The sequence below is a fragment of the Salvia splendens genome, chromosome 19, assembly GCF_004379255.2.
Source record: "Salvia splendens isolate huo1 chromosome 19, SspV2, whole genome shotgun sequence".
NCBI lineage: Eukaryota > Viridiplantae > Streptophyta > Magnoliopsida > Lamiales > Lamiaceae > Salvia > Salvia splendens.
Genome location: NC_056050.1, coordinates 20,013,913 through 20,040,566, shown reverse-complemented (window position 1 = coordinate 20,040,566; position 26,654 = coordinate 20,013,913). Strand labels below are relative to the sequence as shown.

The 26,654-nt window shown below is 36.3% G+C and overlaps 5 protein-coding genes across 7 annotated transcripts; 2 read left to right on the top strand and 3 right to left on the bottom strand.

Moving 5' to 3' along the window:
* The first annotated feature begins 3,840 nt into the window (after positions 1-3,840).
* On the top strand, positions 3,841-11,355 carry LOC121778814 (F-box/LRR-repeat protein 15-like). The gene is made up of 17 exons (XM_042176216.1): positions 3,841-4,744; positions 5,209-5,389; positions 5,500-5,632; positions 6,851-6,950; positions 7,037-7,234; positions 7,311-7,581; positions 7,694-7,792; positions 7,906-7,994; positions 8,073-8,172; positions 8,296-8,466; positions 8,547-8,699; positions 9,327-9,487; positions 9,590-9,788; positions 9,926-10,389; positions 10,477-10,540; positions 10,878-10,964; positions 11,046-11,355. Exons 1-17 carry the CDS (start codon positions 4,254-4,256, stop codon positions 11,124-11,126), a joined length of 3,042 nt encoding a protein of 1,013 aa, XP_042032150.1. The 5' UTR covers positions 3,841-4,253; the 3' UTR covers positions 11,127-11,355.
* Positions 11,356-11,508: 153 nt separating this feature from the next.
* On the bottom strand, positions 11,509-14,054 carry LOC121778816. Of its 2 annotated transcripts, none has more exons than XM_042176220.1 (8): positions 13,912-14,054; positions 13,470-13,741; positions 12,946-12,985; positions 12,739-12,809; positions 12,498-12,592; positions 12,171-12,238; positions 11,823-11,933; positions 11,509-11,724 (listed from the first exon to the last, which is right to left on the bottom strand). In XM_042176220.1, exons 1-8 carry the CDS (start codon positions 13,944-13,946, stop codon positions 11,592-11,594), a joined length of 825 nt encoding a protein of 274 aa, XP_042032154.1. In that variant the 5' UTR covers positions 13,947-14,054; the 3' UTR covers positions 11,509-11,591. The 2 variants fall into 2 exon arrangements, with proteins under 2 accessions (XP_042032154.1, XP_042032155.1); XM_042176221.1 differs by having other exon boundaries at positions 11,823-11,891.
* Positions 14,055-14,239: 185 nt separating this feature from the next.
* LOC121778815 (protein AMN1 homolog) lies at positions 14,240-17,198 on the top strand. Of its 2 annotated transcripts, none has more exons than XM_042176219.1 (6): positions 14,240-14,735; positions 15,572-16,011; positions 16,101-16,259; positions 16,376-16,451; positions 16,526-16,681; positions 16,912-17,198. In XM_042176219.1, exons 1-6 carry the CDS (start codon positions 14,367-14,369, stop codon positions 17,050-17,052), a joined length of 1,341 nt encoding a protein of 446 aa, XP_042032153.1. In that variant the 5' UTR covers positions 14,240-14,366; the 3' UTR covers positions 17,053-17,198. The 2 variants fall into 2 exon arrangements, with proteins under 2 accessions (XP_042032153.1, XP_042032151.1); XM_042176217.1 differs by having other exon boundaries at positions 16,098-16,259.
* LOC121778817 lies at positions 17,193-17,965 on the bottom strand. The gene is made up of 2 exons (XM_042176222.1): positions 17,778-17,965; positions 17,193-17,624 (listed from the first exon to the last, which is right to left on the bottom strand). Exons 1-2 carry the CDS (start codon positions 17,876-17,878, stop codon positions 17,288-17,290), a joined length of 438 nt encoding a protein of 145 aa, XP_042032156.1. The 5' UTR covers positions 17,879-17,965; the 3' UTR covers positions 17,193-17,287.
* A 4,104-nt stretch (positions 17,966-22,069) lies between these two features.
* LOC121779934 lies at positions 22,070-23,657 on the bottom strand. Its single transcript, XM_042177411.1, has 2 exons — positions 23,098-23,657; positions 22,070-22,613 (listed from the first exon to the last, which is right to left on the bottom strand). The coding sequence occupies exons 1-2, from the start codon at positions 23,391-23,393 to the stop codon at positions 22,220-22,222; spliced, it is 690 nt and encodes a 229-aa protein (XP_042033345.1). The 5' UTR covers positions 23,394-23,657; the 3' UTR covers positions 22,070-22,219.
* Positions 23,658-26,654: the final 2,997 nt, after the last annotated feature.

Here is a 26,654-nt window from a genome sequence, read left to right as displayed (position 1 = left end):
AAATGTATACATTTACCGTACCTAAAACTGTCGGTACGGTATGATACCGTACCGAAAAGTACGATATACTAAAAATTCAGTATTTTCGGTATTTTTTCGGTATGGTAAGTGCGGTATTTCAGTATATTTTCCCAGCCCTAAGCAAAGCTTTTCTGGGCCTAAAGGACTTGCCTAGAAAGAAGACAAAATCTTTGTTATGTGAATAACTAAAATTTTCGATTAGCTCTAGGAGGGGTGAACAAACATTTTGATTAAATTATTGAAGTCTTCTATCTAATCTCCTATATATAGTCTCCTATATATAGTGTTATAGTGGGTCAGATCAGGGATGTATGGAGATTGAACTTGGGCTAAGACTATTGATCTTTTTACTAATGAAACTGAGTCATAATTTAATACAAGCCCAACATAACATTATTATAAGCCCGTACGTAAAATAATATTGACAGCTCGTTCAGTTGTAATTTCCTCATATCTATAATATAGGAGTTTATTTTTAATTTCCTCCCTTATATAAAAGTTAATTTTTTTTTAAAATTACGAGAAATCCGAACTTTACCTTTTTAATTTATTATTTCTCTTGTTTAAGGTATAAATATCCATTACTTAATTTAAGTATGTTATTTGACTTTAATTAATTAATATTTTTTTTAAAAATTGTCTAGTTTGAAATCTTTATTTATTACTCCATCCGTCCCCGAATAAGAGTCGCTAATTTCCATTTTGGGCCGTCCCCCATTAAGAGTCACTCTTCATTTTTACCATAAATGGTAGTAGGCGCCACATTCCACTAACTCACTCCACTCACATTTTATTATAAAACTAATATTAAAATGTGGGCCCCACATTCCACTAACTTTTTCAACCAACTTTTCTCTATATTTCTTAAAACTTGTGCCCGGTCAAAGAGCGACTCCTATTAGGGGACGGAGGGAGTATTTTGGAATAAATTCTAACCAGCCGGTTTTTTGAAAAAAAACCTTTTTTGAACACCTCAACCCAAGCTATCAGGTTTCTTGGTTTCATTGCAATAACAATACTTGCACAACTAAATATTGATCACCACTACCCAAGCTATCAGGTTTCTTGGATTACGAAAAACCAGCAACATTTAATAAATCAAAGTAGTGCATAACCAAAATCATGTGTTCAATGCTATGTCAACAATGATTAAGAAATAACAATCACTGAAACCTCGTATTTCAGTAAATAGCTAAGAAATACGTGTCTCAACTGTTAGATCTTAGATCCTTTAGTGCTATATCACACCAGTGACGTTTATTTCCTAATGTAAGGAAACATGCATACATATAGTGTAACCTTTCGCGATAGGTAGCCCAAGATAATCTAAGTTGTGAAATACTTTTATTCAAATAACCAGCTGCATCATTTTCCTAATGTAAGGAAACATGCATCCATATAGAGAAGAATTAGACTTGTTTACTTCTTATAAATGCATAAGTAAATACCAGGGCATAAAATTAATTCGTCTCATCTTATGTAAAAGTGGATTTTAAAATTAATTGTATACAAGCAATTTTGATTGTGCAATATGTTTGAAACATGCTTTTTTTTTCAGTATATCGAACCTGACTATGCCATCCTATAAATGCTCATGTATGGTGTTCATTCTGCTAACAATGCTTATCATGTTTTGATGTGTCAAAGAAACATGCCAAATTCGCAGGTGAATGAATCTATATTGAAAATCTAATCATGATAACTAACTCAAATTTTCTTATTTTCTTATTGGCCTCAAATATATAATTAAAATATTTATTTTATTTACTGAATGGTATGAATATTGTTCGGTTATAAAAATACAGTTCCATACTCAATTTAGGATTTGGATTTGAATTTTTATGTCTTATCCCTTACGTATGCAAAATCAATTTGAAATAATTTAACTTTGAGTAATTAAAGACCTCTATACTTTCACACAAATATTGAATATATCTGACTAGTACTTCTTTCGTCTGTTGATAGGAGTTTCACTCTATTATTTTAGTTTGTTAACAATTAAAAGAGTTTTGATTCACTTTTTTATTGTACATGGGAGATAGCTCTCACATTGACACATTGCAGTTACATTTTATTGTAAAACTAATACCCACTCCGTCCTCAAAGAATATGAATAATGAGTTTGACACGGGTTTTAAAAATAAAAGGAAAAGTAAGAGAGAGAGAAAAAGAGTAGTAGAAATAATGTTACTGGAAAGTGAGATTCACATTATTTTAATGATATAAGTTGATAATGGTATAAATTGTAAATAAAATGATGTGTAGGGGTAATGTGTTGTTTGACTTTTTTCAAAATTAGAAAGTTCATACTTTTCAGAGACGGACGAAAAAATAAATAGTTCATATTCTTTGGGGACGGATGAAGTAGTTACATATTCCATTATCTTCTTCAATTAATTTTTTTTATAACTTTTAAAATTTGTGTCGAACTCAAATAAGAGTCTCTTAATGACTGGCGGATGGTGAGAGTACAAAATACTCCTCCGTCCCAAAAAAATATGGACAATTGACATGCCACGGGAATGAAGACAAAATTGGTAAAATAATAGAGAAGAGGAGAAAAGTAGTTAAAGTAGTGTTATTGGATAATGAGACTCACATTATTAGTATTGCTTAATGATGATATAAGTTGTAAATAAGTTGATGTATAAATTTAATTAATTGGGATAACTTTCAAAAATCGAATATATATTTTTATGGGACAGACGAAAATATAAAGTGTATATATTTTTATGGAACGAAGAGATATTTAAATACGTGGCCACTAAGAAAAAAGTACTCATGGGTCCCAGCCCTCACTCAGGAAATTAAAGTTTTATTTCATGCATTGAATATTTGGTAGACTCAGGTGTGGAAGAAGTAAAAATAGTATAATGTCGGCCACATCTATACATAGTCCTTTCATATTAAATCATGATTTTTTTTGTGGGCCGTTCGATTTCGTTTACCATGTTTCCTCAGCCGTTGATTTAGCGCCGTGGGTCCCAATGTTCCACCAGCAGGGTTATGACAATTAATTCAAATGTTTAACCTTAATCACTTCATTCTTAACGCATTAAAAATGTTGGTTAATTAAGGAGCAAATACAGTAACAATCTGACACGTACTATGTAGATATCAAACATGTTTTATAGATTGCTTTCCATATGTATTCCATCCGTCACAATTAATCGAGATATTAATCGAAGTCTTATTTTAAAAGTGAACAAAGAAGGCACTTATATTTAGTAAGCTAAATTAAATAAGAATAAAAAAGTAGATAAATAAAGAGATAATTAAGTAGAGTATATTAAAGGAACAAATGATTATTTTCTTTTGAGACGTCATAAGTAACACATCGATAAATTTGAATTTGGAAGAAATATATTATACTATAACTGAAAAATTACATTGGAAAATAAAATACGTACACATTATAAATGCAGCGATGTATCATTAGAGAGTAAATACTCAGATCATTTTAAATGATCTTTATTTTCGACAAAATATAGATTCTTATTTATTTATGAGTGAGATGTTGCATAATCAATATCTCCATGATTACATACTAATTTGTAATTTATCTTCCTAATTCCTTTTTTGGGGTATATTTTCTTTATATTCCATGATTCCTTAACATAAGCAAACCCAAAATAATGTAGTGATAATTTACTGTAAACAAACCCCAATAACTATAAATAATAATTTCAAAACGGGCAGCGATTTGAATAAATATCAGCCGCGAATCCAACTCACCAGCCCAATATAAAAAGCGTAATAAACAAAATAAAATAAAATAAAATAAAATACCATACAAAGACCGAAAATGAATAAGTTTAATTATACTCCATTTTTTCTAACAAAAGATAAAGCCTTTACCGCTGGAGAGAGCGAGAGAGGAATGCAAAAGAGGAAAACAATAATCTTCATTGCCGCCGATCTTTCTTGAAGGAGAAATTCCGTAGAAGCTCGTTTCTCCACTGCGCTCGTTTCTTCCGATCCGATCTGTTTTTCTCGATGAATGTAGCTTTTTCCACGAATACATTGGATTTTAGTTTTTACGACATTTTCTTCGCGTTTTCCAGCTCGATTGAAGCGTAATTGGCGGCATAAGGAGACATTGCGGGTAAATTTCGGTTCTCTAAATATTTTGCCTAGCGTTTGGTGAATTTTAGGGTTTTGTGGTGAAATTTTCGATTTTGAGGCTACAAAGATGTGGATGGGTTAGTGAGCTGTGTAGATTTTTGGTGTGTATGAGGATTTGCTGCTTTGGATTTTCATGCGTTGGAGAGGAAGAGGAGGACATAGACAGCGTTATTGCGTGTAATTTATGTTATTTCTGCCGTCAGAATAAGGAGGGCAACTGCCTTTTGGGGAATGCGATTGAGGATATGGATAATGATGATTCTGAATTAGGGTTTTGGGCCAAATTTCACGATGATGGTGGAAGTGGTAGTGGGTTACGGGTGGATGGTGAACGAGCAAATGAGAAGGAGACAACCGAAATGTTTGATCTTGATGGTGAATCGAATGAAAAGAGTGAGGATTTCCTGCTTTGGCTAAATGAGGTGAAGACTCGACGAGCTGATGGAGCTAGTGGAGGTCAGGAGCTGAAAGTGGATGTTAATTTGAATTTGGGATTAGGTGGTGATCCTTCATCTTCCACGGCAATGATTGCTACAGGGAGAGATAGTTCTGATCGCGATTTGCAGAATAAACGTCCCAAAGTTCACTCTTTTTCTCTGTAAGAACTCCCACTCCTAGGTGCAAATTGCCTATAATCTAGTGTGTAATTTTTGTATAAATTGTCTACTGGTTGATATTCAATTGAAAAGGTAAATTTTGCATGCTGCAGTTTTATCTGTTTTATGTGGTTGTGGGTTTGTAGACCCGAAGAAGGAATGGAAGCATCCATTTTTATCTAACCCGAGAACAATTTATATCGATGATAACTTTGTCGACTCGTTTAAAACCTTTACGTGTAGTTTGCTAGGGAAGATAGATAAGATAAACATGATAATAACACACATTTTAGATCACTTTAGGTCAGATAACTCCAAGGTAGAGGAATTATTTACCCTACAATTTGATATTTGGATGCCCTTACATATACTGTACTAGTGACCTTTGGGTGTGGCACTACTTAGTGGTATGTCGAATTATCTGCATGTGCTGGAAATTTTTGAACTTGAATTTTGTCTATTTCAGGGACTGGGGTACTCAGTTTCTGAATGAATTTCATTACTTTCATCCCCATCACGACAAGTTTGATGATGGGGATTTGCCTGATTCTACTATTAGCGGAGTCGATGCAACAAATAATATCGACGCTGATAGGATGGACGATATGGAAGTTCGGATGGATCTGACAGATGACTTATTGCATATGGTAGTATATTAATCATTACTGTTACTAATGACACTCACACTCATGGGTTTAATTTCTTTTGACCTGTTTTTGCTGTTGATGCTTATTTTATATATTGAAAATCCTTGTAGGTTTTCTCATTCTTGGAACACATTGATCTTTGCCGAGCTGCAAGGGTTTGCCGGCAGTGGAGAGATGCAAGTTCTCACGAAGATTTCTGGCGGTACCTGAATTTTGAGAACCGCTACATATCTGTGCAGCAATGTCAGTAGAGTATTACTATGATCTCTTATTTTGCTAAAATGCTTTCTGGTACTTTCTATTTATTCTGGCATTAATAACTTAGAGATTTGGTTTTAAGCTTCACGCTATAATTGAGTCTATGTTGAACATTTCTTATTTCTTCTACTCCCTCTGTCCCCAAAGAGTATGAACAATGGGTTCGGCACGGGTTTTAATAAATAAGGGGAAAAGTAAGAGAGAGAGGGGGTAGTGGAAATAATGTTAGTGGAGAGTGGGGTCCACATTATTGTAATGGTATAAGTTGGTAATTGTAATGGTAATGGTATAAGTTGTAAATAAAATGATGTGTAGGGATAATATGTTGTTTGAAATTTTCAAAATTAGAAAGTTCATACTTTTCAGCGACGGACTAAAAAGGAAATAGTTCATACTCTTTGGGGACGGAGGGAATATATATTTTCTGATGTATTTGAATTTTGACTTATTAATAAATGTGTGGCAGAACAATTTTTGTAATTTAAGTTTGACTAGACATGTTTCTAGGCCTTCAATTTAACCGAGATCTCATTCAAGTTAGTTATTATCCTTGTCATGGACAAAATTATTCACAATTGTATGTGCTGCTATATTTTCCTTATTACTAAGTAAATCTATGTTCAAACCTATATTATACTGAATGTATGGCAAAACAGGATATGTGACTTAAGTTTCATATCACAAGTTTTTTAGACTATTGTGTAACTGAGAATGAGATCTCGGTCTAGTTAATTATTATATTCAAACCTTAGGCATTATGACAATTTTGTTGAATAAATCTGCTTGACGACTAGACTTAGTTAAACCCAACGTTAACATTGAACTTGAATTCACTTGTCATCTGTGGAGCATCGACTACCAAATACTGTGACCTAGTGAGGTAGACAAATAAAGATACGTTGGACTGTGGCTTCTGCTATTGGGAGAGTTACTTATGACGGTTGGTGGGAAAGTTCACTCACTTATTCTCAGGAATCTATACTATAAATCCTTTCAGCAGTTGGCATGAACCTGAAGTCTATCTGATAGTTATGATATATGTTTGGTTAAATATCTGCTGTTTATGCTCAAACAAAGAATCCTTGTGCCGAAAAAGGGCACTTGCCATGAATTATGACTAGATTATTTCCTTCTCTTGGCTACTACTACCTGGTTTCTCAATTTTTATTCAAATTAACTTTCTTGACCCTTTTCATGTATCAGTTGAGGACATGTGTCATCGATATCCCAATGCTACTGGAGTGAATATTTACGGTACCCCAGCTATCCATCCGCTGGTGATGACAGCCATCTCTTCACTTAGGTAAACTGGATTCTGATTTTACCTTACAAACTTGTACTAATATAGAACAGTTTGGATAACTTTTTTATCGTTATAATTTCGAACAGAAATATTGAGATTCTGACCTTGGGCAAAGGCCAGTTGGGGGAAACCTTTTTCCAAGCATTGACAGATTGCCATATGTTGAAGAGTTTAACTATCAATGATGCTACATTAGGTAATGGCATTCAGGAAACCCCCATTCATCATGAAAGATTGCATGATCTCCAGATAGTGAAATGCCGTGTGGTTCGCATCTCTATCAGGTGCAAAATAATTCCGTTTCTGTTTTCAAGTTCCACATTTAAGTGTTCCAGTATTTATAAATCATATTTTTTTCAGGTGTCCCCTTCTCGAGACCTTGTCCCTAAAGCGGAGTAGTATGCCACATGCAGTGCTCAACTGTCCCCTTTTGCGTGAGCTTGATATTGCTTCCTGTCACAAGCTTTCAGATGCTGCTATCCGCTCAGCTGTGACATCCTGCCCACTCTTGGAGTCTTTGGACATGTCCAATTGTTCATGTGTCAGTGATGAGACACTGCAAGGAATAGCTCAGCATTGTGTACATCTCCGTATTCTTGATGCTTCATACTGCCCAAACATCTCTCTTGAAGTAAGTTCTATCTCGTAGCTCCTCTCATCTCTTTTTTGTTTGTGTATCCAATTCCATCTAGTATATAGTATATACAGATGTATGTCATCTTAAATGTCATTACCCTTTGCAGTCTGTGAGGCTCAATATGTTGACAGTTCTGAAACTTCACAGCTGTGAGGGTATAACATCGGCTTCAATGGTTGCTATAGCTTCTAGTTCGTTGCTTGAGGTTTGAATACCCTCTCGTCTCATGTATTTCAACAATTTGTAATTGTGATGTTATGCGATAAAATAGGCTAGATGTTATCAAGTTTGCTGATGCTCCCTATGCATTGTTTATAGGTTCTGGAGCTTGATAACTGCAGTTTACTGACATCAGTATCTTTGGATCTGCAACGACTGCAGAACATAAGGCTTGTACACTGTCGGAAGTATGTTGCACTCTTTCACATGAACTTTGTCATATGTTTTTTTCTTCAGCAAACGACTAATTAATTGCATCTTTGCAGATTTGTTGATTTGAATTTAAGGAGCAATGTTCTGTCTTCCATCACAGTTTCTAATTGTCCCTCTCTCCAAAGAATCAGTATTACATCAAATGCACTTAAAGTATGCCATTTTTCATAAAATATTTGTTCGTTGTAAATTACAATTCCTCACTGTGAACCAGTGCTTTCTTCTTTTTGTTGTAATCCTGGCCCCAGTATTAAGTGTACTTCCATTGAATCACAGAAATTAGTTTTGCAAAAGCAAGAAAGCTTAACAACCTTGGCCCTCCAATGCCATTCTTTGCAAGAAGTGGACCTCACTGAATGCGAATCTTTGACAAATTCAATTTGTGAAGTTTTCGGTAGTGGAGGAGGCTGCACAATGTTGAGATCGTTAGTTCTTGACAACTGTGAGGTCCGTCATCATAATTTTACTAGATCTATATTCTTTCTACAGTATGCTATCAAACCTGATTGCGTCCATTACTTTTTCAGAGATTGACAACAGTGAGCTTCCACAGTACGTCTTTGGTCAGTCTTTCACTTGGTGGTTGCCGTGCTATAACCTCTCTTGAACTTGAATGTCCTTACCTTGAGCATGTCTCATTAGATGGCTGTGATCATCTTGAGAAAGCATCATTTTCACCTGTAAGTCATCATCTTATTGATTGCTTCTGTAAAGCCTTCAACCTCTTTTATTCTTAACTGATTATTGCAACTGTTCTCTTACTATGTTTTCGCGTCCTGCCAATGTTATCAAATAGCGGATATGGCGGCGCCATGGCGCTGTGGCATGGCGTTCGGTGGTGGAAATGCCATAGCACCATGTCGCTGCCATAGCACCGCCATATCCGACATTTGACAACATTGCGTGTGTACTGCATTTAGGAATAGGGCATTATGCAAGAAACATTGTTGTTAGAGTGGTATATTATGCTTTATTAATTGTTTAAAGTGCTTTAGATGTTATATTTTTAATATTTTTTAATTTTTGAATTATATATAAATATATAAGTATTATTTTATTTATTTAATTTTTGACCGACATATCCGCCATACTAATACGCCATATCCCTGCGCCGGTTTTTAGGCAAACCGCCATAAGCCGCCATACGAGATTGATAACATTGCGTCCGGCTTGATTGGGCACTTCAGTAAATCTTCTTTGTAAAAATATCTTGCCTGTGACAGTTAAACAAAGCTATAGTGATACATTTCACACTTTATTTGCTTTCTGCTTATCATTCTTCCATATAAAATATGAATCCATTGCAGGTTGGTCTAAAGTCTTTGAATATGGGAATATGCCCCAAACTGAACGTGCTCCATGTTGAAGCGCCATTAATGGTTTCACTTGAACTAAAGGGTTGTGGCGTATTATCTGAAGCATGCATATACTGCCCTCTTCTTACAACTCTGGATGCATCTTTCTGCAGGTGAGTTTACTTACTAATTACCATGTGTTTTTAGCAACCTTTCTTTGCAGATCAAGCTGATACATATGCATCTAATTTTCTTTCCACTATTGGTTTGCGCAGCCACCTCAAGGATGATTTCTTATCTGCGACAGCATCTTCATGCCCGTTTATTGATACATTGGTCTTGATGTCGTGCCCCTCTGTTGGTCCTGATGGACTTTCATCTTTGCGCTGCCTTCTCAACTTGACTTACCTTGATTTGTCGTACACCTTTTTGGTTAATCTGCAACCTGTTTTTGACTCCTGCTTGTATTTGAAGGTAGTATTTTATTGCATCTGAAATCCCCTAATCCCCCTCTTCCTTTTGTTAGTTGAAGCAGCTGTTATGTTTTATCCTGTGAAGTCTATATCGAGTATGGTTTTACAATCATGTTAACTTATACTAAAATTTTATAGGTTCTGAAATTGCAAGCATGCAAGTACCTTAGTGACACATCGTTGGAGCCTATTTACAAAGGCAGTGCCCTCCCAGCTCTCTGTGAGTTGGACTTGTCGTATGGGACGCTCTGCCAGTCGTCGATAGAGGAGTTGCTTGCTGGTTGTCGGCATTTAACTCATGTCAGCTTGAATGGTTGCATCAATATGCATGACTTGGATTGGGGGTTTCACCGTAATGGACTATCTAATGTCAGCACTTCTTGTGAGTTGTTTGGTGGCTCGTTTGGGGAAAATGTGCTTCATGAGCATGAACCTAAGCGCCTGCTCCAGAATCTTAACTGTGTTGGTTGTCCAAATATTAAGAAGGTGGTCATTCCTTCTACAGCTAGATGTTTCCATCTATCATCTTTGAACCTTTCCTTGTCGTCAAACTTGAAGGAAGTTGACATATCATGCTGTAATTTGCTCTTTCTCAACTTGAGGTACGCATATTCACACTAAACAATTTCTCGCTTCTGATTCTGTAAATTTGAGTTTTAGTAACTGTTTTTAATCTATTAATCATTCAGCAATTGCAACTCCTTGGAGATTTTGAAGCTTGATTGTCCACGATTAATCACTCTTTTTCTTCAGGTAGATTTACTTACACCCATAACTAGTGTATGTTTTTATGATAAGTGCCAATGATCATTTTGGCTGAGTGGTAACTGGAGCTCCAAAAGTGGACTGTTTGTGTTTTACATTTTCAACCTTAAAGAACTAATTTCACTTTCTCATTGATTTCATCTAACCTTTGCACATTGACCTGACGAATTTTTTTCCATCTAATTAGCTGACGAGATTAGGTTAATTGTGTGAGATGTGCCTTGATTAGTTTTGTGATGACTTTCATGTCATGTTTTACTTAATATGATATTTTTCTCATTTCCTTTTTCGTGCCATTGGTTATGCATATGCGGGGATATACTAGTCTTGCAGCATTGACGAGGAAGCTGTTGAAACTGCTATAACTCATTGCAATGTGCTGGAGACACTTGATGTCCGGTTTTGTCCGAAGGTAGTGCCAATTTTTTTATCCAAGCACATGCTGGTATGTTTTTTTTAAAAAAAAGTTTTAAGCATCCTTTTCTATTGACAGATATCTCCCATGAGCATGGGTACGCTACGCGTGGCATGCCCGAGTTTGAAACGGATCTTCAGCAGCTTAGCAACGATTTGATGCCGTAAGAAATTATACGACATTGACATTAATAGAGAAACAATAGTATCATGCCTTGTTAGTGTATATAGCGAGTTGTCTTTCTTAGGGCTTAGTATATATATTAGGTTGCTTCGCCATATGGAATATATATTATAGGTTTATTTTTAGTTGTGTGTGACTACTGTATGGTTTTTAATGTATTCAACCTTTTCACTGTCATTTCCCATTATCCATCACCGTTTCTCAACTCTGATTATAGTGTTGCTATATAGTATTAAACTTGTCGAGTCCATGTATATGTCTGGTTTATCGACTAAATACGAATAAAGCTAACACGGCTGTTTCCTGTGATTTCTACTGCTACTATAGGTGAAAATAATTTAAAACATGCTGTACAACATTTTTGGAGTGAAATAGGTTTCCATACCCCAATAAAGTATAACAGTTGGAACCTCAATGTTTGAGAGCTAAATCAAAAATAGATTACAATATTGATTCCAATTTCTTTAACTGGGGGTCGAACGTTTCAGTTGATGTATCTTCACCTGGATTCATGTACGCATTTGCCATCGCCTTTCCCTTGTCGAGCACCTCATCTGGAACTGTCTTCAGAAGGCTGAGCGGGAGAAAAGCAAGTATTAGATCTTCAGCTTGAAACTTGACCACTTATTTCTCATATGCTGATGGTTATGCTCATCTTAAGATTGAACTTACCTGTTCAGTGCATCGAGTGAGGTAACAACTCTAGCTTTCATTGCTTCGACCGAGTAACCTGAATCATTTCTTGATGCCCGCAGAAGAAGAGAATCAAGTTCTTCTAGAGCTCTACAGATAATCGATAGAATAACTAGCTTTAAAAATGAATACTACTCTATGATGTAATCAATATAACGGTGTGTGTAAGCCAAACTTTGACAGCAAACACATGAGCTCAGTAACTGAACCCTGACTTTTTCTAATAGATTGATGCAAATTGTTGGTTCACAGGTAACTTGATTGTCCCGCGTAGGATGGATATAATAATATAGCATGGTCTTCTATTGTTGAAAAAGGGAAAAATACCTTAAACATTGATCAACCTCATCGAATGCATATTTGCCGTTTCCAGCATCAGAGGCATACTGTGCTACCTACAGTGAGCAATATCATAAACACTGATCAACCTGTCAAATGCATATTTGCTGGTTCCAGCATCAGAGGCATTCTGAGAAAAGTGAAATCTTGGGTGTGGTTGAACATCCGTCTTGAATATAAAAACTTGTGCAAAACTGAGATTGTGTTGTTCGTTGATCGATAAGGGGCATGACTTTAGTTTACTAACCAATCGATGAGTAAAAATCACATGAAAACAGAAGGTGAAAAGACTGAATATTGCTATGAATCACTCACTGCTCGAATATTTACACGCAAAGATGAAGCAGGACCAGATCTTAAGAGATTCCGGCAGCTAAGAAATTGAGGTTGTTCATCTTCAAGATATTGTCCTACAACACCAGTAATACGTGAATATAGATGCACGACAGACTAAAACCAAAATAGGGAGGGATAAGGGTACATAATCACTGCATATTATCGAATAAAATCTCCGTCTCATCTGTTAGAAGATCAAAGAAAACATACAGGAGATTACCTAATTCTATGATTTGAAACCCAGTCAATATAACAGCAGGTATATAAGCCTCGAGAGGATCAAGCCTTTTCCTGGATACAAGCCGGTGAAAATATCTTAGCAGCTTCAAAGAAGAAACAAGTCTATGAAAGAAAACACTAACAATATGTAAGACTACACAAATGGACGAACAATAGAGATACATAATGAGAGAAAATTCATTCATACTTTTTGACATATTTATCCATTGCGCTTGCAGCCAACGCATCTGCGCTACCAAAGAAACACCGGTGTGATCATCGAAAATGATTATAAAAAAACATAAATGCAGTTGGTTTCAAAGCTTCAATCAATACTAAGATGCAAGCAGCAATGAAAGCAAAACCAAGTAAACAACAACAAAAATGAATCCACATCCAGCTTTGATGAAATTAGTCCAATACCTCTCTAACTAATCAAGTCGAGCTACAGCATAATTTCATTCCTCATCAAGCTAATTCTAACGACGTAAATATGTTCAGTTTTTCATCTAATTCTAACTCATCAAATCGATCTTCCGAAAGGGAATCCATCCTAAAAGTGCAATCGCAACGCAAGTGTAGATACATTACAAAATGTTTCTGCATATATCTATCTGCAATCCAGCATTGCGAATTTGCAAGCAATATTAATCGAATCCAGTATAACAAAAAAATGAGCAAAAACTTACGTTTACGAAACTGTAATTAAAACAAATAAAAAGTAAAACTCACCTTTAGATAGACAGAAGAAATGGAGGAAAACAAGTGAGAGAGAAACCGATCGTCTGCTCTCGATCATCCTCTGCGCCTGCGGTGGCAATGCACACCTCACGCCTGTGCTAATTGTGCACCGCTTAGACCTCGAGGCACGTGAAAAACCTGGAATCAGTGCGAATCGGGCGGTGGTAGCGTGTGCCGCGGCGGCGATCGTCATTTGCGGTTGTGTATGAGATAGCTGGCCACTCTTATCCAGTTGCTGCCTCTGGCGATGCAGCCACGCGATACTTGAGCTCGAAATGACAAAATTGTCCTTTATTATAATGTTTACACTTTACATAAGAAATACTACTCCACATTAATATAATAAATGAAGAATTTTTATAAACCATCATTGACATATAATAAATGAAGATTTTATGGTGTATAATGATCAATACAATACATACACACATACTTATATATAGAAGCAGAGACTGTGGTAATCTCCATTGTGAAGAAGGGAGAATTACAGAGCAGAGACAATAAGCCCTCTCCCTCTCTACCAATCTGTATTTCCTCAGCTTTCAATCTTTTTCCCCCTATCTCAAATACAATGAATTCAGATTCCCCTTCCCCTATATATACAACAGCTGCTGCTTTCTCTATTCATATCGCGAGCACAAGAATTTTCGATCTCACATTCCCCAAATTACCCCCTCTCACCCCCCATGCTCCTTCCAATCACCATCTTTCTCATCGCAATCCTCCTAATTCCCCACTTCCTCTTCCTTTTCCTGCTTCCTTCTTTGATTTTCAAATGGACATTGCCTTACTTTGATAATTGCAAGTGCTTTGCCTGTTCTGTGGAAAATCATTTTTGGTTAGGGTTCAAGCTGCGATCTTGAGTTTTCTTGATCTGAATAGAGAGAGATGGAATCGTCAGGGAAATCATTTGCTGATGCTCTAAAGATGGTGAGAGAGAGATCCTCACCTGAGGAGTTGATCAAGTGGATCCCCTCGGAAAAAAGCGTTGCTGCACCTTTTGTTCCTTCGCTGATGATTCTAACATTGAATGTACTTGCCTTATGTCCCAACGAAATTACGTCGCTCAAAAATATTCCAGATAACCTCCGTCTAAGGCTGATTAACAGAATGTGCGATAAAAGCACAATGAACGCTGCTGTTTTGAGGCTTCTGGTGGAAAGATCTCCAACTGAGATACGCGTCAAGAATTGCTCATGGCTAACTCAAGAGCAGTTTCACCACACAATTGGAAACTGTGACACAACAAAGTTGCAGGTCATTTTTATCACTTCATCATCAGCTTTGTTGGTAGTGTGGCTGAATTGATTGTAACTAATAGACAGAATACATTCGAGTGATTAGATTAGTTTGAGTGATTGATTTGTATTGTGGTTTGGTTCTTGGTTGTTCTTGAGATATAACATTCCGTATTTCGTCTATGAATGTAGATCCTTCTGTGATCGAACCACGTAATCTTTGGTTAATCCTAACAAGCTTTGTGTTAATGATACTTCCATACGCATATTTTTCACATTTGTATATGTATATGGCCATCCTCATCCTCATCATATATATTCTCTCTAAGACTGAATTGGTAATGGTTGTTACTCTGCTGGTGTGGCCCGTGATAGGTGATGAATTGAACATACTACCTCTGTACTTCAAGTGCTTACATTATGCCTCCTCTGGCAATGGCAGAAACTTAATAAATCGCCTAAATACAGTTATGGACTCTGGAATATGATCACCAATAGTTTATTATATCTACACCTTACCACTATTGAATTTAACGACATGCTCGATTTCGAAGTAGATTGTTTGTTTTCGTTATTTTGCTGATAGATCATTGTGAAACTAGATTCTTTCTGATGGGGCCGTTAGGGAGGCTATTGATCCATGCTGCCGTTAATATTGGTGTTGTTTTATGAGCTTTTTCATACTTCTATCTAATCGAGAATTCAAATAAGGATTGTCTGTGGAATTCTCTGTTTATTTCCTATATGTGTTCCTGAGGCACTCCTACTCATTCCTGTTATGTTTTTTCACCTACTGCTAATGCCAATGTGATTATCATGGTGGAAAAAATTAGTTACAGTGATATGTGCTAGCAGGTGCTTCAACTTGATCTATGTGGCCAATGCATGCTTGATATTGCATTCAAGGACATATTAAACAAATGTCAGGAATGTTTTCCTACATTGACCATCTTGTCCCTTAGAGGCGCCTGTGGTTTATCTGACGATGGGCTCAGAAACCTTGTTAAGTCAGCACCTCTACTGCGGTCTATCAATTTGGGTCAGTGCACCCTTCTAACCTCTGCAGCTGTTAACTGTATAGCTGATGTTTTGGGATCACAATTGAGGGAGTTATACATAGACGAGTGCAATAAAATTGACGCAATGCAGATTCTACCTGCATTTAAGAAGTTCACTTGTTTGGAAGTCTTATCTGTTGCTCATATGCGTACTATAAATGATCAATTTGTGAATGGTCTAGTCACTGCTTCTGCTTGCGGTAAAGTTCTCAAGGATCTCGACTTTTCTGATTGCAAGTGAGTTCATTTAGTTAGTAAGCGCCTCTTGCTGATCTGTTTTCTTGATTATGTTTTAACATTCGTCTACTTCACACTGACTGCAGCAGACTTACTGATAACTCTCTCAAAATCATTGGTACAACTTGTGATGATTTGCGTTCGCTGGACATTTCAAACCTGAATAAGTTGACAGATTCGGGGCTGGAGTATCTTGCCAATGGTTGTAAATCAATTCAAAAGCTCAAACTTTGTCGCAATGAATTCAGGTCTGTATTACCTCTGAATTTTCAGTTTCGTGTAAAGTTGTGGATTAAAGATTCTTGCATATTCAAACATATTTCTTTACATCAGTAATTGGATATGGCTGATCGTCTCCATGTAGTGATGTAGCTGTGGCAGCCTTTCTAGAAAGCTCCGGAGAGTCATTGTTAGAACTTTTTCTGAATAGTATTGTAAAGGTATCTTTATCAAGAATCAGCCCTCTCTTTTGTTTTCCCTTTGATGCTTGTGTCCAACTCGTTAAATTTGGTAGGTCGGACCCCATACTGCCCTGTCACTCGCCAAATGCTCAAGAAAGTTGGTGAGTCTGGATGTATCATGGTGTCGCAAAATCAGTAATGAGGGTCTTGGATTGATTGTTGATAGCTGCTCGTCGCTGAAGATGCTCAAAATCTTTGGTTGTACGCAGGTATGAGCAGAATAATTTGTAGGTTTGTTTGTAGCTCATGAGTTTGAATTTTGAAACCATGCCATGTTTAATCGTATTCTAGCTGGATACGAGTTCAACGACTTGCTGTATCGTTACATGATTGAAAGAGGAGATCAGATGCTGTAGATTTTGTGCAACAAGAGTTTGGTGCTGCTTTTCAGTTGATGTTTTCACCTCAGTAACACATTTTTTGATCAATTATTATGCAGATCAACAAAGAATTTCTGGAAGGTCACTCAAATCCGGTTGTGAAGATAATCGGCTCGAAGTTTACTCCGATTATGGATCATCTATATCTGCTTGAACCCGAGGAAGAAAAGTTCCTGCGGTACCGATTTCTTCAATACTAGATTTCCCTCTAAAGTTGTAGTCTGTTTTCTTCATGGATAGATTCTTGTTTTAGAAATTGTTGTCATCTTCATTGGCATACTCTGTAGAAAGTGTAGCACAAACACACTCTTCCATATCAAATGAGAGCTAAAATTTTCAATGCCAATGCACTATGTTTTTTAGATTCCACAGCAAATTTTTATAGTACTTGATTAATTAAAAAATCGAGCATATTTATTGAACAAATATGGTCGATTAAATGCATAAAATTGAGTAAATAATGGGTTGAGCTATGCAAAATTTCGATCCGCCTATGGTTAAACATAGTTTCTCTACGCAATTGAGCTGCATGGAGAGTTGCATTCGCTCTCCGAGTTGCTCATAGCCAAAGCCAAATTGGTGGCGGAGGTCGTGGGCCTCTTTGATATGGCGCCCCCATCGTCCCTGGGCGCGAGCATGTTTTTGCGCTGTTTCCTCATCTTGTAGTAGATGTGGAAATAATCCGGTTTGGCCAATGTCTTTGATCTTGAATGCATCGGCTAGGTTCGCAAACGACCTCGATTTCCCGTTGTAGAACCTCGAAAGCCCCCTCCTGCATCACCATCTACACCTTCACACATCTAATCTTACAAGAATTCATCAAAGACTACTATTCAAGAACTCACAAAATTCAAGGAAAACAACTATACTATGATTAAAAAAAATACTAACATCTTTAATTTAAATTAAAAACCCAAAAACCAACCTTACTGGCAAAGCTTCCTCCAAATCTTCCATGGCACAAGAACCTTCTTCTTCTTTCCTCAGAGAGCCTCTCATCTCCAAAGACATTCTCATCTTCAACATCGAATTTGCACATCGCTCTTATAGGCATATTTGTTTGCACCAAAAACCCAAATAAAATATTTCAAGAAAACGAAGATCACATTTTTGGGTTTTATAATCTTGGATGTGCGTGTTGAATATTCAATATTGGGTGTATATATAGTAGTAGTAATGACGAGATCAAAATGGAGGTATATGTTTCCCTAGTTTAAACTATTTTCTTATAAGTTAGTTGAATAGTTGTGGTATGACTTTCCTTTAGGTAAATTATATTTACGTATATATTTGTTACTTTTTGTATAGACTGTTTATTTGATTTTTTTTAATTCGTTTTTAGTTTAAATTATTTACTTCCTATATTATTTTCTTATAAATTAGTTGAATAGTTGTGGTATGAATTTCTCTTAGGTATATTATTTTTTATGTATATGGAGTATTACTTTTTTTGTAGAGACTGTTTATTTGATTTTTTTTAATTCTACGCATGAGTCATTTTATAGATACGCAGTATATAGGCGATTGGCATTTTCTTTGAGTACTTTTTGACTGCCAACACACTTTCAATATTGGAAAATGGATGAGCCCTAAATTTAAAAACATAATTAAGTTGTCTAATAATCCCTCCGTCCGCCATTAAAAGTCTCATTTCTTGGCGGCACGGGTTTTAAGAATTGTTAAGAAAAATGAGTGGAAAAAGTTAGTGAAATATGAGTCTCACTTGTATATATTCGTTTTAAATGAAATGCGAGTGGAATGAGTTAGTGAAACGTGGGACCCTATTATTATTTATGGTAGAAGTAAACCGGAACTCCTATTTACGGACGGACTAAAATGGAAAAACAAGACTCCTATTCGCGGACGGAGGGAATATTAATCACGAGACACTTCTAAATATGGATACCAGTCGGGGTTAGTTGTGCAAATTTCGGGTCAATCCTACTCGGATTGAGGGCTAATCGAGCTAAAAACTAATAATCAAAATTATATTCTTATTAATTGAACAAAAATGTAATTCTAACCATAATTTCTTTTATCTAATCTCTATAATGGAGTAGTATAATTTAAGTCTTGCATTAGATCACTTGGTTGTGGTTTGTCCGAGCTGTTGGCCAACATATAAGGCTGTTCAATGTAGGGAGACAAATTATGTGACAATACAAATTGGCCAATCACAAAATTGATGATGATGAAATATCTGCAGCCATTCATTTCAATTAATGCTCATCTCCAAACTTATCATGTCATTTGGTTACAAAATTAGGTGTCTTGTTATTAAGGGCATCCGCAACGCGTCTCGTTGCGGTTCCTATCTAGTATCGGAGAGACGAGATGGCAGCGAGACAGTGTTGCGGGCTCCATCTCGTCCCCATCCCGTCCCGTAACTCGTCGCAGAGAGACACTCGGCGAGCTGTCTCGCCACGCACGTTGGCGACGTGGCGAGCTGCGGTTCGTCCGTGACGCCCACTCTCCGGCCAGCGAGTGAGCGTCATTTATTTCTGTTGAAAATGTATTTTTTATTGATTTTTAAAAAAATTCAGAAAAAATTCGAAAAAAAATCCCAAAAATATACTAGCCGTTTATAGCCGTTTTTTACAATTTTTTTTTATTTTTTTTGAATTTTTTTAAGCCCCCAATCACTTCTATAAATATCAAATCATTCCCACAAATTAATCCAAAAAAAAACTCTTTATTCTCACTCAAACACTCTACATTCTTCATTTCAAAACATTATTCTTCTCCCAAATTTGATCCATTCATGGATCCATTTGAGCAAATGCATCGAATAATGGAAGAATCGCTAGCAGAAGATCGACGTCGGGAGGAAGAGGAAGCCGCGGCGCCTCAAAGGCGATCACGGACTTACATCCATCGTAACCGGGAGGAAGCCGCCGCAAGGTTGGTACGCGACTACTTTTGTGACAACCCGGTATGGGCAGCCCGGGAAGAGTTCTTCCAAGAAGGGTTCGACGCCGTTGGCCGTTCCAGTCACACGACGCTGCAGAAATGTACTGCAGCAATCCGTCAGCTTGCTACTGGACAAACGACGGATGTGTTCGACGAATACCTGCATATTGGGGAAAGCACTGGGAGAATGTGTTTGATAAACTTCTGCAAAGGCGTCCGGGCAGCCTTCACCGACGAATTTCTCTGGAAGCCAAGCATGGCAGATTGTCAGTTTCTGCTCCGACTTCACGAAGAAGTGCACGGATTCCCCGGGATGCTTGGCAGCGTCGATTGCATGCATTGGCAATGGAAGAATTGCCCTGTGGCGTGGAGGGGGTCATACATGAGCGGCAACAAAGGCACTCACCCCACTGTTATACTCGAGGCCGTTGCCTACTACCGGCTATGGATTTGGCATGCGTATTTTGGGGTCCCCGGATCGAACAACGACGTCAACGTGCTCAACCAATCCGACCTCTTCACCGAAGTTTTGAATGGTAAAGCGCCGGCCATCAACTTCATCGCTAACAACCGGCAGTATAAAATGGGGTACTATCTTGCCGACGTCATCTATCCGAAGTGGCCAACCTTCGTGAAGACGTTCAAGAGGCTGCTCGCAAGGATGTGGAGAGAGCATTCGGGGTTCTCCAAGCTCGCTTCAACATTATCAAAGCCCGACTCGTACGTGGTTTATGGAGAATATGGTCGACATCATGTATACGTGCATAATCTTGCACAACATGATTGTCGCCGACGAAGGACCTGAGGCGGGAAATTGGTTCGACCCTGAAACCCCGGGAAGCTCTACCGCAAGTAGTCCGCCTCGCAGTGGAGTGCATCCGTCTATGCAAGACCGGTTGTCTATTCGGGCAATGACACGTGATTCTACCGCTCACGCCCAACTCCAAGATGATCTAATGGAGCACATTTGGGCAAACTTTGGCAACCAGTAGAGTGCGCAGAAGAAATTAAATTATGTATTTTAAATATTTTTTTAGGATTTTAATTATGTGTTTTTTAAATTTTTTTAGAATTTGAAGTTGTAATTTTATTTTATTTTATTTAATGAAGTGTGTTTTTATTAATTGAATTCGTTGGAAATAAAAATAAAAATGAAATTGAATGAATAGTTAAGGGATGAGATGGTTAAAAGACGGATAAGAGATGGAGGGTTGCAGGTGCTGTCTCTTAGTTAAGAGATGGAGTGAAAAGTACAGTGGGACCCATAAATAGTTAAGAGATGAGACGGTTAAGAAACGGATAAGAGATAACGTTGCGGATGGCCTAAACAGATAAGAGATAGCGTTGCGGATGACCTAAGTATACATTTTTTTTTTTTGAATATTTATATTCATATCTTAGTTAGTACACAAACAATGTCTAGAGTTTTACCCATAATAACTAGTGATTGAATATAATTTAATAAGTCTTAAATTAATTGAAAACGGTGTCGTTTAAGTGTCATTAAGTAATCCATATGTGTAATTTTAGAGTTTTTGTTGTAATATGTTTATGTCAATCAAATTTGTTCTTATTTTCCGACTCTTTGAGCTTCATTCTCTGGAAAAGCAATTTGTTCTTGTTATCTAACTCTCCGAGCTTCATCATAACTTCAATTGATGATCTATGCACATAATATATATACAAATGAATTAAAAAAATACTTTAAAATGCACGAATTCAATGAGGAAATAAATATTACTCCCTCCGTCTCACAAAAGATGTCACACTTATGGGACGACATGAGATTTTAGGAGGTTTTGTTTTGTGTGTTAAATGGAGAGAAAAAATATAATTTTTATATTAATGTGAGAGAGAACTTTTTTCAAAAATGAAAATGTGACATCTTTTATAGGACAAACCAAAAAATGAAAGTATGACATCTATTATGGGACGAAGAGACTAGTAGCATATTTGATTCGTATCATCATCAAAATAAACGCAGTTCTGTGCTACCTCAACTTTGATTTCACCCTAAAACTTTTTCATGAAAAAAATTTGAAAATTGGAAAATTTCCTAATCTATCATTCAATTTGAAAAACACTTTCATAAATTTTGTATGCGCATAGAATAAAATATTATTCCTAATTTATCTCAATAGAGTAACTAAGTCTGAATAATTGTTTATAGGCCCACCTATGAAATTAGATATGGGCCAAGATCCAAGTCGCAGGCCCACATATCCCGAGCTTCGAAAACGATTATTAAATAAAATTCAGAATTGTCAAGATTTGATTCGACCACGTTTTCATTTCTACAGTTCGGAATTGTCAATAGATAATTCAAAGTAATTCATTAACTCACTCACATGGCTAATGATAAACATTTGTACAAAATTTAGATCCGTGGATGTTTCAACATTAGTTTTTCTACACAAAACTAAGCATCCTTCCAAGTTAGCCCCGGCCGGCCGGCATCTATCCGGACGGCTTCACAGTCATTCCGTTAGAGTTCGAGTTGGAGATAGCAACCGCTGCACAATGCTGCAAATCGGCCAAGGAGAACGATCTCCATGTCGACATATCCTTCTTCCTTGGGGATGATGAGCTGCTCGGAGAGCTGAATTCGCTCTCCGAGTTGCTCATGGCCACGGCCAGAGCCAGCGAGGTCCTGGCCGTGGCAGAGGTCGCGACCCTCTTTGATATGGCGCCACCATTGCCCCTCAGCGGCGAGGGGAGGTTGGTGGAGAGTAGGTTTCTCCGTTTTCTCGTGTAGGCGTTCTCCGGTTTCGCGACCTCTTTGATGGAGGATGCATCTCCTAGGCTCGCAAACGACTTCGATTTCCCGTTGTAGAACCTCGAAATCCCCCTCCTGCATTAATCTTACAAGAATTGATAAAAAACCAGCCTCTACACAATCAATACCAACAAGAATTAATAAAATTCAAGAAAAAGTATGATAAAAAATCACATCTTTAAATTAAAAACTCAAAGATACCCCTCCTGCATTAATCTTACAAGAATTGATCAAAGACTAGTCTAAACAATGACTACCACCAAGAATTCACAAAATCCATAAAAAAATCACATCTTTAAATTAAAAACCCAAAAAATCCTGCATTAATCTTACAAGAACTGATCAAAGACTAGTCTACACATTCAAATCCAACAAGAATCACAAATGTGACATCTAAAAATTATCACATCTATAATTAAAACCCCAAAATTCCCCCAAATGCATTAATCTTACAAGAATTAATCAAATTCTAGACTACACAATCAATACCAACAAGAATTCACAAAATCAACTATGATAAAAAAAATCACATCTTTAAATCAAAAACCCAAAAATCAACCTTATTGGCAAAACTTCCTCCAAAGCTTCCATGGCATCCAAGGGCCCCTTGTAAGAGCTCTGCACCTCTTCACCATCACCACTTTTCTCCAAAGAATTCTCAGAAAGATCACTGTTTTTCCCTATAGAGGATGATGATTCATCTGACCAACTACTATTCTTCAACACCCCAAATTTCACACCTTCTTCTTCTTCTCTAACATCCTTAAACATAACCTCTTTACCCACAAAGAAACTCTGATCTCCACTAAAAATCTCATCTTCAACACCAACTTTGCTCATCGCTCTGGTAGGCATATTTTCAGCAACCTCAAATAAAAAAATTCAAGAAAAAGGGAGGATGATGAAAAAGATCACGTTTTGGGAAGAGGGTGATTGCTAAAATTGGAGCCCGGAATCATATCTTCTACATCAGAGATGTGATCTAAGCAGAATTGAAGAAGAATATACTGTATAGAAAAAAAATCCCCTTTTGCCAAGTATGGATCACTACACAAACTAAATGTTTTTTTTGTTTACCTAGTATTTATAATCTTGGATCTGTGTGTTGAATATTCTTTATTGGATGGATATATAATAAATGATGAGATAAAATTGGTGGGGGTGGATGGTTAGGTCTTATCCTCAAATCCTCATCCACTGGAGTGGAGTATATTTTAGAGAAAATATATATATATATATATATATATATATATATATATATATATAGGGTTTTGATCTATGCAAAACTAGATTTAAATACAGAAACGCAGAACAATATCATAATTAGGTCACTTTTAGGTCATAATTAGGTAATTTTTAGGTCATGCTAACAAAGCATGACCTAAAACGATCTTAGCATGACATTAAACCCAAATATTATAATATGACCTAAAATTGTTTAATTATGACCTTCCGTGTTTTTGGTTAATTATTGACCATTAGATCATCTAATCCTAGGGCCAAGATTTGGTCTGCATTTCTTGATTTAAACACATACTTATTTTGATCATCCCTATATATATATATATATATATATATATATATGGATGTATTCATTTCCTTTTCCTATATTTCCTTCTTTTTCTTTCTTAATATCAGCAATTAGATTAGAGAAATGGACGGTCAAGATCAACATTGAGTAATTAATCCCGTGTTGCATTATTTGTCCTATTTTGTGCATTATGAGGGTACAATAGTAATCTAATAATGGTTGGAAACCACTACGAATAATGCACCACCTCGTCACGAGTAATGCATATAATTGTCTATATAATGCACAATATGTGAACTGCAATGCATACGAACAAGATGTGCTGTGTTATGATGTTTGACACACGTTTCTTGTTTCCCCTAAGGGTTTAATAAGCTTAGGGGCTAGGGTATAGTACGTAATCTTCACATGGTAACGAGTAATGGATATAATTGACTATATAATGCACAATTTGTGAACTGCAATGCATACGAACAAGATGTGCTGTGTTATAATGTTTGACACACGTTTCTTGTTTCCCCTAAGGGTTTAATAAGCTTAGGGGCTAGGGTATAGTACGTACGCATTAATAACAAATTATAAAACGATACGAATAATTCACCAAATTGTCACGAGTAATGGATGTTATTAACTATATAATGCACAATATGTGAATTGCAATGCATACGAATAAGATGTACCATGTTATGATGTTTGACACACGTTTCTTGTTTCCCCTAAGGGTTTAATAAGCTTAGGGGCTAGGGTATAGTACGTAGACATTACTAAATGCACGTATGTAATCTTCAATCCGTTGATTAACCCATATACACAATACCTCTAATAATGCATAATATACTGAGATAATGACAATTAACAGCTACATAATGCACTACCTAAACCAAATAATGCACATACGTATATTCCAATAACAACAATTTGTTAGTAATGTCTACTTACTATACCCTAGCCCCTAAGCTTATTAAACCCTTAGGGGAAACAAGAAACGTGTGTCAAACATCATAACATGGTACATCTTATTCGTATGCATTATATAGTTAATAACATCCATTACTCGTGACAATTTGGTGAATTATTCGTATCGTTTTATAAGTTGTTATTAATGCGTACGTACTATACCCTAGCCCCTAAGCTTATTAAACCCTTAGGGGAAACAAGAAACGTGTGTCAAACATCATAACTCAGCACATCTTGTTCGTATGCATTGCAGTTCACAAATTGTGCATTATATAGTCAATTATATCCATTACTCGTTACCATGTGAAGATTACATACGTGTCTACGTACTATACCCTAGCCCCTTAGCTTATTAAACCCTTAGGGGAAACAAGAAACGTGTGTCCAAACATCATAATATGGTACATCTTATTCGTATGCATTGCAATTCACATATTGTGCATTATATAGTCAATTATATGCATTACTCGTGACCATGTGGTGCATTATTCGCAGATACCAAAATGTGGCAGTTACTTTTCCGTCAAATGTCAATAATAACCCTGTAATGCATACAACCACCTTCTATAATGCAACACAGAACTAGTTTTATAGAATCAATCTGATCCGTTGATGCCTTAGATCTAACGCGTAATATTAAGAAGGAAAAATGATCTAAGATGTGAAAAGGAGAATAACGCTCCCCTATATATATATATATATATATATAATATATATATAGAGGTGTGATCAAATACAAACTCTCTATAATACAAATTATACAAACTGGTGTCAATGGAGTGTACAAATTATATCAACGGAGTTGATGTCAACAGGGGCTGATGTCAACGGAGTGTACAAATTCTGTCAATGGGGGTGTACAAATTCTGATTGTTCGATGTCAACGGAGTGTACAGATTTGTAGGAAATGTTGACATTAGAAAAATCTCTTATATTAACCGTTGATTAATTATATTAAGTGAGTAGGATTAAAGTTTGTATAGTTTGTATTATAGAGGGTTTGTAGTTTATCACACCCCTATATATATATATATATATATATATATATATATATATATATATATATACAGAGAGAGAGAGAGAGTTGTGATCAGATGATAACCCCTAAATCACGTAATAACCCTATAACCAAATCTGAACCACACATATTTTCTAATCTATATATATATATATATATATATATAGAGTTGTGATCATATGATAACCCCTAAATCACGTAATAACCCTATAACCAAATCTGAACCACACATATTTTCTAATCTTGTGGTTGAGATTCAAACTTAGATTTACTTCATAAAAAAAAGAGCGCGGGTAAATATGTCATTTCCCTCATTTAATTTCTGAATTTCGCCAAATATCACGTAAAATGATAAAATGATATATGTTAGGTTTATTGCATAGAATGATAGTTTTGCCGGATAGAATGATACTCTGAGTTGATAAAATGATAATATGTCATTTCCCTCATTTAATTTCTGAATTTCGCCAAATATCACGTAAAATGATAAAATGATATATGTTAGGTTTATTGCATAGAATGATAGTTTTACCGGATAGAATGATACTCTGAGTTGATAAAATGATACTTTTGACTGACTGATAAAATGATAGTTTTGCAGGATAGAATG

Excerpts from the sequence above, each read along its gene's own strand:
- LOC121778814 (XM_042176216.1), top strand. The coding sequence starts at position 4,254 with ATGAGGATTTGCTGCTTTGGATTTTCATGCGTTGGAGAGGAAGAGGAG. Across the intron at positions 9,488-9,589 it reads CTGGATGCATCTTTCTGCAG|CCACCTCAAGGATGATTTCT; the intron begins GTGAGTTTACTT and ends TGGTTTGCGCAG. Across the intron at positions 9,789-9,925 it reads ACTCCTGCTTGTATTTGAAG|GTTCTGAAATTGCAAGCATG; the intron begins GTAGTATTTTAT and ends AAAATTTTATAG.
- LOC121778816 (XM_042176220.1), bottom strand. The coding sequence starts at position 13,946 with ATGGAGATTACCACAGTCTCTGCTTCTATATATAA. Across the intron at positions 12,593-12,738 it reads GTTTCAAATCATAGAATTAG|GACAATATCTTGAAGATGAA; the intron begins GTAATCTCCTGT and ends CTGGTGTTGTAG. Across the intron at positions 12,239-12,497 it reads TGCGTGTAAATATTCGAGCA|GTAGCACAGTATGCCTCTGA; the intron begins GTGAGTGATTCA and ends TGCTCACTGTAG.
- LOC121778815 (XM_042176217.1), top strand. The coding sequence starts at position 14,367 with ATGGAATCGTCAGGGAAATCATTTGCTGATGCTCTAAAGATGGTGAGA. Across the intron at positions 16,452-16,525 it reads TTCTGAATAGTATTGTAAAG|GTCGGACCCCATACTGCCCT; the intron begins GTATCTTTATCA and ends TAAATTTGGTAG. Across the intron at positions 16,682-16,911 it reads AAATCTTTGGTTGTACGCAG|ATCAACAAAGAATTTCTGGA; the intron begins GTATGAGCAGAA and ends ATTATTATGCAG.
- LOC121778817 (XM_042176222.1), bottom strand. The coding sequence starts at position 17,878 with ATGTTGAAGATGAGAATGTCTTTGGAGATGAGAGGCTCTCTGAGGAAA. Across the intron at positions 17,625-17,777 it reads GAGGAAGCTTTGCCAGTAAG|GAGGGGGCTTTCGAGGTTCT; the intron begins GTTGGTTTTTGG and ends ATGGTGATGCAG.
- LOC121779934 (XM_042177411.1), bottom strand. The coding sequence starts at position 23,393 with ATGCCTACCAGAGCGATGAGCAAAGTTGGTGTTGAAGATGAGATTTTT. Across the intron at positions 22,614-23,097 it reads GAGGAAGTTTTGCCAATAAG|GAGGGGGATTTCGAGGTTCT; the intron begins GTTGATTTTTGG and ends AGATTAATGCAG.